The sequence below is a fragment of the Leucoraja erinacea genome, chromosome 19 (genome assembly GCF_028641065.1).
Source record: "Leucoraja erinacea ecotype New England chromosome 19, Leri_hhj_1, whole genome shotgun sequence".
Taxonomy (NCBI): Eukaryota; Metazoa; Chordata; class Chondrichthyes; order Rajiformes; family Rajidae; genus Leucoraja; species Leucoraja erinaceus.
Window position 1 is genome coordinate 38,184,637 of NC_073395.1, and position 15,712 is coordinate 38,200,348.

The 15,712-nt window shown below is 45.2% G+C and overlaps 1 protein-coding gene across 1 annotated transcript in view; it reads left to right on the plus strand.

Annotated features, from left to right (window-relative positions):
* The first annotated feature begins 3,209 nt into the window (after nt 1–3,209).
* Nucleotides 3,210–15,712, plus strand: part of asz1 (ankyrin repeat, SAM and basic leucine zipper domain containing 1) — an 88,712-nt gene continuing 76,209 nt past the window's right edge. The window contains exon 1 of the mRNA XM_055650853.1: nt 3,210–3,383. Within this exon, the coding sequence (XP_055506828.1) occupies nt 3,285–3,383 (99 nt within the window). The 5' untranslated portion in view covers nt 3,210–3,284. The remainder of the gene's footprint in view (nt 3,384–15,712) is intronic.

A 15,712-nucleotide genomic window follows, 5' to 3' on the forward strand; every position in this document is an offset into this window, starting at 1 on the left:
ATAACAGAACTTTGGGACAACTGACCTATTTACACTGAATTTATGACTAGAGTTTCTGGTCACACATATGTCACGAGCCAGCTGTTCCTTTGAAGAGAAAACAAAAACATACACAGCACGCCTAGTTAAGTGGGTTGAAGGAAAAAAAAGTTCATCAGAAGACCAACAGACTGTTACATTTAACTAATGTTAAAAGTAAACTCCTGTAAAAAGGATTCTGAAAAATGATACATTTATATGGACAATGAAACAACAATTTAACCAATCGCTTAATATTACTAGTCAAGAAATATTGGCATCTTTATGTAATACAAAACGTCTATTTGTAATGAATATTTGATGTCACATTGAGTCTCTTTCAAGAGGATGGTTCCTGATTTAATTACTTTTTTGCCCCATAGTCAGTGGATGCTCAATAGAAGACCACTGTGTCACCGCCATCAAATAATGGTATGCATGAAAATATGCCAAAACATATCACAAACCTTCTCATAGTGCACATTGAAGTCTGTGAAAATTATAACAAAAACGCATTCATAGGGGGGTTACATTGTTATGCCCTAAAAACAAAGACTATCTTGCTGAAGAAACCCCATCAACATCATTTACTTGCCACAATCTCTATAACTAATGTATTTCACTTCACCTTCATACACCAAACATTGCTACAAGTAAACTTAAAGTCATAGTTTCGCTCAGCCACTCCCTAGTGTATGTCATTTTATACCAAATATTATCTATTTTGCCTGAAAATTAATGGATTCCAATCAAAATGTCTCCACAATCAATGATCGCAGTGAAATAAATTTCCTTCCAACTCCAGGAGATCCTTGGAAACAGGCCCGTCAGCCCAACTTGCCCACATTGACCAACATGTCCCATCTACAAAAGTCCCACCTGCCTGCATTTGGCTAATATCCCTCTAAACATGTTCTATCCGTGCTCCTGTCTAAATGTTTCTTAAACGTTGCAATAGTACCAGCCTCAACTACCTCCTCCAGCAGCTTGTTCCATACACCTACCATGCTTGGCGTGAAAAAGTTACCCCTCAGGTTCCTATTAAATCTTTCCCCCCCTCACCTTAAACCTATTCCCATAGGGGGTTCTCCATTCCCCTACTCTGGGCAAGAGACTGTGCGTATACCCTATCTATTCCTCTCGTGATTTTGTACACTTCTTCAAGATCACCCGTCATCCTCCTGTGCTCCAAGGAATATTGTCCTAGCCTGCTCAACCTCTCTCTATAGCTCAGGCCCTCGAGTCCTGGCAACATCCTCGTAAATCTTCCCTGCAACCTTTCCAGCTTCCACTTCACACCTTAAATGAAACTCAAGGGGCACAAGCATCTTTCTTGTGCATAAACAATGCAAGCAGGAATTACCACACGGATTTAGGTGAGCATCCATAACTTTTTCTCAATGAAAGAAATAGCATGTGTGATTTTTGGCAGTATCTACTCTTAAGGTTCATCTAGAACAGAGTAAATATTTAGGCTATATTGGTTTCCTCATACTTAATCCTTCTTCCTGCATTTTAAGTCCCCCTCACCCTATAATTTACTTCCGATCTACAAGCTGAAGATGGTGTAAATATGAAGCTCTATCTTCTGCTAGGCTCCCCCCTTATCAAAATCGGATTCTGAAGTGTGGGGGGACGATGTTTGACTTTTCCCTCTACTATTCATCCCCTTCTCTTCCCCATGCCCCACCTGGATGCACACCCATGCAGCTAGGAGGATGAAAGGGTAATGCTGGTGCTAGTTCCTAGTACATGCACACATTTTACTGCAGAGGAGTAAGTGAGCTATTGATGGAACTGGATACAGAAATGAAAGGCTGACAAAATAGGTTTACCTTTATGGGGGTCAAAAATAGTCTGAAGCTTCTTTGTCTTGAGAAGAAACATCCCTTTAAATATGAATTGTTGGTCAATTTTCCCACATTGTCCATTAAGCCAGCTTTCATTACATGCCAATGACTGCACCATACAATTTGTTAAATTGAGCAGAGCATGAAAATATTTTGCATAGTTAACTCCTGGCGTAATATCCAATTTCAACTCGCATGATTTTATATACTTTGTAATGATCGCAGAAATAATCCTGCTGCATTATTCACACATATTCCAGGTTTTTATGAGGAATGGATGGGTTTTGGGTTGAAACCCTTCCTCAGACTGGTCTTGACCCGAAATGTCATCCATTCCTTCTCTCCAGAGATGCTGCCTGGCCCGCTGAATTATTCCAGCATTTTGTGTCTATCTTCGGTTTAAATCAACATCTGCAGTTCCTTCCTACACACACCAGGTTTTGACCCCTCTTACCCTTATTTAAATTACTATGTCATTTATATAATTTAAATTACATAAATTACTGTTGCAGAAATAATAGATTCTTTCACACCAGTCTCTATCTCAATGGGCAGGATTATATGACACTTTCTGATTCAAGAATCTCTGGGTTTCCTCAGCTCTCTGACTCTGTTTCAGCTACTCATTGGCTTACCAACTAACTATGTACTCAAACCCAAATCCCAAATGCATTTGTTTCTACAGCAGACTACGCCAACCAAAAAAATGGAATCCTTGATTTAATTTTGATGAGTTTTCTAATCCACGATTTTCTAATCCCTGGGTTAGAATAATTAACTTTGCTGGCCCAAAAGATATATTTAAAAAAATAGAGTTAATATATGCAGTTAAAATAATTAGGCCACATGATTTATGTATCTTTAAAATGATTTAATTACTTTAAAACATACTGTAAAATTTACCCCAAAAAGAATATGAATGTTGACATTTAACCACACAAGTTAAATTAAATTTCTGGGTTGGAGCAGTGAACTTTACCAAAGGATGTATTGAATAAAATAACAGTTTCTGATTTGAAACAATCTGGACATGATTCAAATACCTTAAAAGCAAACTTTTATGCAAAAAAAAGAATGTGCATGTTGTTTATTAACTCCTGCAAAGAAAGGAGGGGGGGGGGGGGGGGGTGGGGGGGTGTGGGGTGGGGGGTGGGGGGTGCGAGAGGGGGGGATGAGAGCGGTGTGAGAGAGAGGGGTGAGTGGGAGGGCGGGGGGGGGGGGTGGAGGGTGTGTGGGGGAGAGGAGGCGGGACGGCCCTGTTCCCGGGGGGCGGGAGGGCCCTGTCACAAGGCTGCGGGCGGGGTACAGGGCGGCGCCGGGGCGGTGTGGGTGGAGCAGGGCCGCGGTGCAGGATCGGGGCGAGGTCGGGGTCGGGGTCGGGGACGGGCCGTGGGCCGTGGGGCGCTGGGCGAGTGGATGGCGGCCTGTAAGTGCGTGGCTGCCGGCGCCGAGCTCGACGATTCGGACGACGGCTGGTACCTGGGCTGTGACGGCCTGGAGGACATGGACATAACGGTGAGGTCACAGAGAGGGGGAGGGGGGTGTCTCCACAGTGGAATGTGATCCTGCCCCTATGGTCGAGATGTGAGACTCTCCCAGTGTTGTAGCAGTAGTGCTGATACCCCCCTCTGTATGGGGGGGTGGCATAGACGTGGGGTTGGGCTGTAGAGGTGCTTGGGGTGGGCCAGTGACTGCAGCCCCATCCTTGGAGAGACAGAAAGAGAAGCCCTCTCCTGGGGGTTGAGAGGATGAGGTGTGTCGTCACTCAGCCCATCATGATTTGGATGAGCAGATACAGGGCAAGATTAGCAAGTTTGCTGATGATACAAAAGTGAGTGGTTTTGCAGACAGGTAGTGAAGATGGTTGTGAACGATTGCAGCAGGATCTAGTTCGATTGGCCAGGTGGGCGGAGGAATGGTTGATGGAATTTAATACAGAGAAGTGTGAGGTGTTGCCTTTTGGGACGTCAAACAAGGGCAGGACCTATACAGCACATCGTAGGGCTCTGGGTAGTTTTGTAGAGCAGAGGGATCCAGGAGTACAGGTGCATGGTTCCTTGAAGATCGAGTCGCAGGTAGATAAGGTGGACAAAAAGGATTTTGGCACTTTGGCCTTCATCAGTCAGAGTATTGAGTATAGAAGTTGGGAGGTCATATTGCAGTTGTATTAGACGTTGGTGAGACTGCATTTGGAATCTTGTGTCCAGTTCTGGGCATCATGTTATAGAAAAGATATTGTCAAGCTTGAAAGGGTTCAGAAGATATTTGCAAGGATGTTGCCAGGACTAAAGGGTGTGAGCTATAGGGAGAGGCTGAGAAGGCTGGGTCTCCATTCCATGGAGTGCTGGAGGATAAGTGGAGATCTTATAGAGGTATACAAAATCATGAGAGGAATAGATCGGGTAGCTGCACAGTCTTTTGCCCAGAGTAGGGAAATCGAGGACCAGAGGACATAGGTTCATGGTGAAGGGGAAAAGATTTAATAGGAATCCAAGGGTAACTTTGTCCCACAAAGGGTGGTGGGTGTATGGAATAAGTTGCCAGAGGAAGTAGTTGAGGCTGGGACTATGCCATCATTTAAGAAACAGTTAGACAGGTATATGGATAGGAAAGATAGGTTTGGAGGGATATGGACCAAGCGCAGGCAAGTGGAATTAGTGTAGCTGGGACATTGTTGGCTGGTGTAGGCGAGTTGGGCTGAAGGGCCTGTTTCCACACTGTATCACTCTCTCACTCTATTAACAAGGCATACAAATGGTCCAAATGGAGTAAAGAGCTTGTGTGCGACCAAAAGATACTACAGAGTATTAATAAGTTGCCTAATCACAGTTATTTCTTAATGGTGATTAGGAATTGAGGCATAAAAAACATTTGTAAATGTTCTGATGAACCTTGCTCTTGCCCAACCAAAGGATTGCAAAGGTAAATGAAATCTTTGAACATCCCCCTTCCCTCAACATGCAGCAAAATGTAGAAACAAAGCAATGTCTGAAGCACAGGAGATTTGTATACACAAAATATAATGAGAATGCAGCATATGAATTCTTGTAGACACTAATTTCTGACAAAATCGAAATAAAGTACTGTTATATATAATAAGATTAAAAACCATGTTAAAACAACATTTGGTACCAAGGTGGATTGACGTGCCCAATTAATAGATTTTCCTATTGACTAGATATTACTAGTATTATTCCCAAAACATGTATATATCACTTTTTAACGTGTTACAACATAATGACTCTTTCAAGAAATCCAGTAAATTTAAAGGATTAACAAAGTGAGCCCTGGGAGATTAAAACTGGTGTGAGATACAGAAACTGGTGAATTTCAGCTTAAAATTTCCAGTTTGCAATTTTTCAGCTTGACAACAAGATGAAACATCCAACCATTTCTATCCCTGGCCCACACTCTGCATCTTGGCTTCAGCCACAGCCCTGGCTTACATTGTGAAGCCTGGCTCAGGCCACAAAACCATCCAGACACCTGGATCTGGCTACACACTTGGCAAACGCTCCAAGTAAAACCTGGCCAACTTTGCAAGTCTGTGCAACTTTGCAAGCAAGAGCTTAAAAAAAAGCGAGCCAGATGCAGAACTGGTTTATTGGAGTTTTATTTTGTTGATCACTCATTCTTGAGTAAGATCTAGGAGTGCAATGTTCCTTGAAGGTCGAGTCACAGGTGGATGAGGTGGTCAAAAAGGCTTTTGGCACTTTGGCCTTCATCTGTCAGAGTATAGAAGTTGGGAGGTCATGTGGCAGACTTTGGTGCGACCGCATTTCGAATATTGTGTTCAGTTCTGAACACCATGTTATAGGAAAGATATTGTCAAGCTTGAAAGGGATCAGAAAAGATTTACGACACGAGGATGCTTCCAGGACTAGAGGGCGTGAGCTATAGGGAGAGGTTGAGTAGGCTGGGTTTCTATTCGATGGAGCGTAGGAGGATGAGGAGAGATCTTATAGAGGTTTACAAAGTCATGAGAGGAATAGATCGCGTAGGTGCACAGTTTTTTACCCAGAGTGGGGGAATCAAAGACCAGGGGACATAGGTTCAAGGTGAAGGGGAAAAGATTTAATTGGAATCTGAGGGGTAACATTTTCACACACAGAGTGGTGGGTGTATGGAACAAGCTGCTAGAGGAGGTAGTTGAGGCTGGGACTATCCCATCATTTAAGAAACAGTTGGACGAGTACATGGATAGGACAGGTTTGGGATATGGACCAAGCGTAGGCAAGTGGGACTAGGGTAGCTTGGACATTGTTGGCCGGTGTGGGCGAGTTGGGCCGAAGGGCCTGTTTCCACACTGTATCACTCTATGACTTTATGACCATGACATCTAACCTATATTGGATTGTGCATGAACTTGGCTGATTTTCTTTTCCTCTCTGTTTCTTCCAGTCATACAGTGCATCTTCTTTGTATGAACAAGCACTGCCTTTTATGTGGGTTTGCCAAAGAGAAACTCTTGGGGATATATCGTATGGGGCAAAGATAGCTGTGATCAGGATCGAGAGACCAGAAGGCTGTGTTGCCTGCCTAATGTCCTGGTTTGGTAGATCTCGTCTGAACTGCAGAAGAATTTGGAGTAGGGGGGGGAAAGATTCAGTTGCCATGGTCCATGTCCTTACAGGAAGTAAGGTGGGAAGAAGTGTAGTCCAGATAGCCATGGGAGTCAGTGGGTTTATAGTGGGTGTCGGTCAGTAGTCTATCACCTGCAATGGAGATAGTGAGGTCTAGAAATGGTAGGAAAATGTCAGAAATGGTCCATGTGTATTTGAGTGCCGGATGGAAGTTAGTGGTGAAATGGATGAAGTCAGTGAGGTAGCACCAATGCAGTTGTCGATGTAGCAAAAACCTGTGTCATTTTCACAAAAAACTACTACTCTATGTTGAATGTACGCTTTGGATTTGAAGGATTTAACTGACCCTAAAAATAATTCATAAATAAAAATGTTTGATCTTTCAGATAACCAAAGAACATAAAAATGTACTTAATATATGAACATTTGTTTTTTTTTTCAATTCTGCATTTTGATACTTCCTTTTGTTGGCACCAAAATTATTTAGGCTACATTACAACCTCTGTGTTAACCCTCTTCTGCAGCATTTCACGTGATTGATCACCCTTCTCAAGTTTATTGTCATATGCCCAAGTACAGTGAGTTACGGATATAATGAAAACCTTGCTTGCAAGCAGAATCACTGGCAAAACACGAATGCTTAAATTATGGAGAAATTCATCGTCACTCCCTGACGAGCTCAATGCGTTTTACGCACGCTTTGACAGGGAGAATACTGATGTGCCTTCCCGATCCCCCATTCGCTGTGATGGCATTTCAGTCTCAGTCACAGAGGCCGATGTCAGGAAATCCTTCAGAGGGGTGAACCCCCGAAAAGCATCTGGTCATGATGGTATACCCGGTCGTCTTCTAAAAACATGTGCGGACCAACTGGCTGGAGTTTTTATGGACATTTTCAACCTCTCACTTCTGAGGTCTGAGGTCCCCACCTGCTTTAAAAGGGCATCAATTATACCGGTGCCCAAAAAGAGTGAGGTGACGTGCCTCAATGACTATCGACCAGTGGCACTAACGCCGGTGGTGATGAAGTGCTTTGAGAGGTTGATCATGGAGCAAATCAACTCCTACCTCGACAAATACCTGGACCCACTGCAGTTCGCTTACCGCCACAACAGATCAATGGTGGATGCGATCTCGCTGGCCCTCCACTCCGCACTGGACCACTTGGACAACAAAAACTCAAATGTCAGGCTGTTATTCATTGATTACAGCTCGGCATTTAACACAATCATCCCCTCCAAACAGGTTACCAAACTCGCAGAACTGGGTCTCTGTGCATCCCTCTGCAACTGGATCCTCCACTTCCTCGTCCACAGACCACAGTCTGTTCGTATTGGTGGAAATGTGTCAGCCTCGATAACAATCAGCACGGGAGCACCTCAAGGCTGCGTGCTCAGCCCCCTGCTGTACTCACTCTATACCCATGACTGCGTAGTGAACCACAGTGCGAACTCCATCATCAAGTTCGCTGACGACACCACTATTGTGGGGCGTATCACTGATGGCGATGAGTCAGAGTACAGAAGAGAGATCGAGCAACTGTCCATATGGTGCCAGCGCAATAACCTGGCCCTCAACACCAGCAAAACCAAGGAACTGATTGTGGACTTTGGAAGGAGTAGGAGGGGGACCCACAGCCCCATTTATATCAACGGATCGATGGTTGAAAGGGTCAAGAACTTCAAATTTCTGGGCGTGCACATCTCTGAAGATCTTTCCTGGTCCGAGAATACTAACGCAATTATCAAAAAAGTTCATCAGCGCCTCTACTTCCTGAGAAGATTACGGAGAGTCAGATTGTCAAGGAAGGCTCTCTCTAACTTCTACAGGTGCACAGTAGAGAGCATGCTGACCGGTTGCATTGTGGCTTGGTTCGGCAATTTGAGCGCCCTGGAGAGGAAAAGACTACAAAAAGTAGTAAACACTGCCCAGTCCATCATCAGCTCTGACCTTCCTTCCATCAAGGGGATTTATCGCAGTCGCTACCTCAAAAAGGCTGGCAGTATCATCAAAGACCCACACCATCCTGGCAACTCATCTCCCTGCTACCTTCGGGTAACCTTTATCTTACAGTTCAGCTACATAGAATTGTTCCCCTGATTTCAGCCATCGTATCTTACAAATTAAGCTATTTTCCTGCCCAAACACGGTTGTTTAGTGCAGAGATACAGCGTGGAAATAAGCCTTTAGGCCCATCGTCTGAGCCAATCAGCGGTCGCCTGTACATTAGTTCTATCCTACACAGTAGAGACGATTTACAACACGTACATACAGAAGGTAGTTGAGACCAGTTCATTGGCTATATTTAAGAGGGCCTAGATGTGGCCATTGTGGCCCTTATGGAGAGAAGGCAGGGATGGGATACTGAGTTGGATGATTAGCCATGATCATATTGGATGGCGGTGCAGGCTCGAAGGGCCAAATGGCCTACTCCTGCACCTATTTTCTATGTCTATGTTAAAACTCTGTAAATACAGTCCCCGGCGTCAGGATAAAACCCGAGTCTCTGGCACTGTAAGGCATCAACTCTACTGCTGTACCACCGTCCTTTTCGTACATTCCCCAAAGTTCATACATCCTTATTCATAACTTGCTTCGGGAGTTTTTCAATGTTCATCAATGTCATCTCTTTTTCATTTAATATTCAGTCAATCACATTACAGGCATGTACATGCTATTGGCAAGCTTTATCTTGCACCTTGAACTTAAAATCAGTACCAGGGTTTCAAAATCTGCCTTTTGGTTGGGCCAAATATTCCCTAACAAAATATCAGAGACTATGGAGATGATACACAAACTGTACAAATAACCTATTCTTAACTACACTGCATCCTTCCCAACCATTAGCAGCTGCTGAATCTTTGGTCAAGATTTTGTAACCTTTAAACTTATTTTCATCTGTGCTTTATCGGCCTCTATCGTACAAGATATAAGATACAAGATACATTTATCTTATATAAGATATAAGATACAAGAATGCAGTGGAGAGATAAGTTTTTTTTGGCCTTCCATCACAGCAATGTGATGGATGTTTATGTAAAATGTAAATGATGTTGTGTCTGGGGTCTATTTGTGTGTAATGTATGGCTGCAGAAATGGCATTTCGTTTGGACCTCCAGGGGCCCAAATGACAATTAAATTGACTCTTGACTCTCTCTTGACTCTTGACATTTAATTGTCATTTGGACCCCTTGAGGTCCAAACGAAATGCCGTTTCTGCAGCCATACATTACAAACAAATAGACCCAAGACACAACATAATTTACATAAACATCCATCACATAGCTGTGATGGAAGGCCAAATAAACTTATCTCTCCACTGCACTCTCCCCCCCCCCCCCCCCCCCCCCCCCCCCCCCCCCCCCCCCCCCCCCCCCCCCCCCCCCCCCCCCATGTCAAAGTCAAAGCCCCCGGCTGGCGATGGCGATTGTCCCGCGGCCATTAAAGCCACGCCGGGTGGTGCGAGGTCGCACACCGGGTCTTGATGTTAGAGCCCCCGGCGTGCGCTCGCAGAGTCCCGCGGCCATTCCAAGCCGCGCGGGGGCAGTGATGTAGGCCCCGCTCCAGGAGCTCTTCAACCCCGCAACTCGGGCGGGGGAAGTCGCCGTTGCGAGAGCCCTGAAAAGCGGTCTCCCTCCAGGGACCCGCGGGCTCCCGGTGCCGCCGTCCACAGACCTGCCGTTGAAGCCTCCGACTCTCCGGTCGGGCCGCAGCAGCAGCAGCAGCGCTCCTCCACCGCTCCACCCGCTCCGGACTCGGCCAGCCCCGCGACGGCGACGGTGAGTCGTCGGCACCAGAGTCCCCGGTCTCTTCCTGTTGGAGGCCGCTCCTCGTTGCAGCCCCAACGATAACGGAAACCCGACGAGAAAAGGTCGGGTCTCCCGTGCAGGGAGAGATTTAAAAAGTTTCCCCCACCCCCACCCCCCCACACACACACACCCCCCAACAAAAAAATAACAAAAACTACATAAAAACATAGACAGAAATAATAAAACGCGGACAGACTGCAGAGGCCGCTGCTGACGAGAGTCGCGCCGCCCATCGTATTCCTAAGATTAAATTTAGATAATAAGGTCATGTGATAGGAGCAGAATTAGGTCGTTCCGCCAATCAAGTTTACTCTGCTATTCAATCGTGGCTGATCTATCTCTCTCTCCTAACCCCATTCTCCTCCCTACTCCCCATAACCCCTGACACCCAGGGCCGGCCCTAGGCCGATTGGACCGATTTTTCCAAATTGGGCCCCGCGCCCAAGGGGGGCCCCGCGTTAATTTTCCGTATTTCATATGGAAATACAAATTCGCTTTGTTAAATAAAGATGAAAAAACATTCGCCATACGGATGGAATACAGGCGCTGTATGGCTATCAGATACAAACGATGTGTTAACGACTTGTTAACACTTGTGGCACTTGTGTTAAGTCGTTATCCAATGCATGGATCCGCATTCCTCAGTAAATGTGTAATTGTGTTTTAGAAGAAGTATTAATGACGCTGCGTTCCTTTGAATACAATTCACGCGGCGTCATTAACACTTCTTCAAAACATAATTACATTTTACTGAGGAATGTAGATTGATGCATTAATGACACATTGAATTTCTTAAAACTCACCATCATGAGCAAAGATCTTATAGCTCCGCTGTAAGATCTTTGATCATGAATGAGAACTTCTTCTTGGTCTGCAGCAGGTTAGTCATTCAATTTACCTACCGACCCACGTTGTGTCTCTCTGTCCTTCGCTCTCTCCCTCCCTCTCTCTCCCGTGCGCTCTCTCTCTCCCGTACGCTCTCTCTCCCGTTCCCCACCTCTCTCCCTCTCTTGCTCTCTCGGCATTCCCAGAATCATTGAGTTTTTGGGGTAGACAAAAATGCTGGAGAAACTTAGCGGGCGAGGCAGCATCTATGTAGCGAAGGAGATATGCAACATTTCGGATCGAAACCCTTCTTCAGACCCGGCTATTTCCTTCGCTCCATAGATGCTGCCGTACACCCGCTGAGTTTCTCCAGCTTTTTGTCTACCTTCGATTTTCCAGCATCTACAGGTCTTTCTTCGACGTTTTGCGATGACGGCAGCATCTGCGGTTCCTTTCTGTTGAGGGGGGGGGGAGAGAGAGAGTCCTGGCCCGTGGCTGCTCCTGATAAGTGATATGTTCCCTCCGCGGGTGCTGCCTTGCCTGCTGAGTTCCTCCAACACTCTGTTTTTTGTTTGGCTCTGAAGTTGAAGGTGGACCCCCCCTGTGTCTACCTTCAACTCCCTGTCTGTGGTGACTCAGCGGGACGGGCAGGGGCTCTGGGGAGAGGGTTGCGTTTCTGGTCGAGACCCTTCTTCAGACAATCGCAAGTACTCTCACCGACGAGAGTTCAGTTCAGTCTGAAGAAGGGTCTTCTCTCCAGAGTCGCTGCGCTGCCTGTCCTGCTGAGCTACTCCAGCTTTTGTCTATCTTCAATTTGCAAGTTAGATAAAATTGCAGACTTGATTTTTTAAATCTCAAAATTTTGTAACATTGCTGGAAAATGTACCTGCTTCTTGGAGGCTGAAGGTTAGGTTGTTAGCCAAGAAGGATAGACTTCGTTATCCCTCTGTACAGCAACATCAAGAACGATGTTGCTGTACTGAGGTATAGCCAAGTCTATCCCTCATTGCTAGCAGCTGATGGGAAGTGGCCACAATGCGTTGGTGCCCGCAGCGGTGAGTGAGTGTTACTGGCATGAACCCGACCCCCTCCTTCTCAACGCTCATTCCCTCCTTACAACTTTACCCCTGGCTAGACTCCCCACACGCTGTGAAAGGAACTCTCCCCCGAATTGTCATGTTACTCACGACACGTGACTCATTTATAATTATTTATTTATATTTCAACTAAAATTTTTCCCAATTGGGCCCCGCACCTCCTAAGGCCGGCCCTGCTGACACCCATACTAATCAAGAATGTATCTATCTCTGCCTTAAAAATATCCACTGACTTGGCCTCCAGTCTCCTATGGCAAAGGATTCCTCAGATTCACCACCCTCTGACTAAATAAATTCCTCCTCATTTCCTTCCTAAAGGAACATCCTTTAATTCTGAGGCTACGACCTCTGGTCCCATACATTTGCACAAGTAATATTGAACATTTCTGGAAGTGGAATTTAATTCTGGTAGACAGTTCCAGCAGGTAGCACAGAAGTCCAGAAAAAATGACATGTTAATGCAGTGTGAGCATGCAATCGTTTCCTTTTGTTATGAAATGTTAAAATTTTACAGAACATAGGCAAGTTTATCACCACAAACTAAATCTACATAATGTGTTTCTGTAAAGTCATCAACAAATACCCTTCGGAAAGATACAAATCTAAAAGTGAAAGAGATGGGTGCAGAATCATAGTGGTGTTATGGCAGAGGCTGATCGACTCATGAAGTCTCTGTCCATTTTCCAGGGCTATCCCCTTAGTCTGCAAATTAATTTCTGCCAGTTACCTACATTTCCCTTGTGAAAACCGTAATTGGGTCAAAACAACCTCTAACTGAATAACAGAGATCAAGGCCATCCTTCATTGCCTTAAAAGTTACCTGCTGCGGAAATCTTTGTTCATAATTTTGTCATATTTTGATGTGATCTCTCCTGTTTCGCCACCCTGAACGGCATTGCATTCCAGTTCGTAACTGCTCTCCATTTTCTGCACATTCTCCTTGTTATTCATGGAACAAAAGGTTAAATATGTGTCCTCTGCATTAGGGATAAGCCTGGTAGCTATTGGCTGGTGAGCCTTACATCAGTGGTAGGGAAGTTGTTGGCGAAGATTCTGTAGGAGATGATTTATGTTTACTGGGCAAGGCAGGGACGGATTAGGAGAAGGAAGGGACAGATTAGAGAAGTCAGCATGACTTTGTGCAGGAGAGATAATGTCTCGCAAACCTGATTGCGTTTTTTGAGGCGGTAATTAAGAGAATTGATGAAGGCAGTTCGGTAGATGTGATTTACATGGACTATAGTAACGTTTTTACCAATGTCCCAATGTGAGCTGGTCCAGAAGGCTACAGCTCAAACAATCTGAAACATTGGCAAACTGAATCCAAAATTGGATGATGATGTGAGGCAGATGGACATGGTGGATAGGTGTTTTTCTTCCTGGAAATCTGTAACAAGTGCTATAGGTCATAAATGATAGGAGCAGAATTAGGCCATTCGGCTCATCTAGTCTACTCTGCCATTCAACCATGGCTGAGCTCTCTCTCCGTCCTAACCCCATTCTCCTGCCTTCTCTCCATACCCCTTGGCACCCCTCTACCACAGGAATTGGTGCTGTCACCTTTGGTGTTTGTAATTTCTATAAATGACTTGGATCAGAATGTAGGTGGTTTGATTAGTAATTTTGCAGACAGCACAAAAATTATTAGAGCAGTATATGGAAGGAAGATCTTCAAAAGATTCCACAAAACATGGATTTGCTGGAAAGTGAGGCAGAGTGGTGACAGATGGAATTTAATCTAGGCAAATACACTTTGGGAGCAAATTCTAACGCAGTATATAGAATGAATGGTAACATTGATGTACATTGGGACCTCGGCATACAGCTTCCTAATAGTGGCAACATAAATAGATGGGAGAGTGGAAAAGGCATTTAGTGTAAAAAAGGCATTGACTATAAGAATTGGCATGCACGTTGTACATGTACTAATCACTGGTGAGACTGCACGAGTAAGGCAGTTGTGTTCCCCGTACTGCAGAAGAATGTGGTAGGAATAGAGTGCAGGGGAGACTCAGCAGGATTTTGACTGGAATGTAATGCTATAGTTGTAATTGTTTCGGCTGGGTTTATTCTCTCTGGAACGTTGGGAGCTGACATGTGATCTTAATGACGCTTATAAAATTATGATGGGCACAGATAAGATAGATCTTTCCCAGGCCAGGGACTCTAGTGTCTTACTTTTTAAATCAGCATTGTTTGTAGCTATCAGTTTTATTATTATTATTACTGCCACTGCCAAAGCCAAAATATCCTGCTATAATAATTTAGCTTTTAATTGACTTTTGGATGAAATAACTAATAGATTCAAGGTAGCAAAAACTGTGAATGTCATTAGTTAACAACTCTCAGCGAGGAGTACCAAATATTTAATGTGATCCATATTAGGTTTAAGAATGGGGCCCCTCATAATAGTTTTCTGAATAAAGGGGAGTACGCTGACGCAGTTGGTATTGCTGCTGCCTTCCAACACCAGAGACCTGGGTTCGATCCTGGCCTTGGGTGTGTTCACTGTGTGGTGTTTGCACGTTCTCCCTGTGACCGTGTGGGTTTCCCCCAGGTGCTTCAGGTTTTCTCCCACATCCCAAAGACGTACGGGTTTGTAGCCATTGTAAAATTGCCCCTTGTGTCTAGGGGAGGGAAGTGAAAGTGGGATAACATAGAACTAGTGTGAAAGGGTGATTGATGGTCGGCGTGGACTCAGTCAGCCAAAGGGCTTGTTTCCACACTGTTACTGTTCAAAAAATTTAAGTTGGTGCAGCTCAAACAACCAAATAAGTTTGTTGCATTTCTAGTTCACCCAGATAGGCAATTAAGTGCAGAGGACTACGACCCCCTCTCCCTACCATCCTACTAGCCAACATACAATCACTAGAAAATAAAGTGGACTTAAGGTCGAGGCTGCTTTACGAAAGGGAGCTGAGGGAATGCTCTGTTCTGTTTCACATGGCTCACCCCCAGCTCCCCAGGCTCAGCTGTCCAACCTGAAGGGTTCTCCATCCATCGCATGGACCGTACGCAGGCATCTGGGAAAGGGAGAGGAGGAGGCATCTGCCTCATGGTCAACTCTTCGTGGTACTCAGACCTGGCAGTTCTGTCTAACTCCTGCTCTCCGCACCTGAAACATCTGGCGGTGAAGTGCTGCCCTTTCGACCTACCGAAGGAATTCACCTCCATCATCCTGACCGCGGTCTACATCCTACCCCAGGCAGATGACCGTCTGGTACTGGTGGAGCTGCACGCCGTGGTCAACAAGCACCAGACATCCTACCCCGGGGCATTTACCACCATAGCCGGGCACTTCAACAAAGCCATTCTGAAAAACTCAATCCCAAACTACTATCAACATGTCTCCTGCAGCACCAGAGGATCAAACACCCTTGACCACTGCTATACAACCATCAAAGACACCGATCGTTCTATCCTTCGCCCTCACTTCGGGAAATCCGACCATTCAGCGGTGCTGCTTCTTCCTGCACACAGAAAGCAACTGAAGAAAGAGGTGAGGACTGTACAGAGCTGGTTGGGGGGGG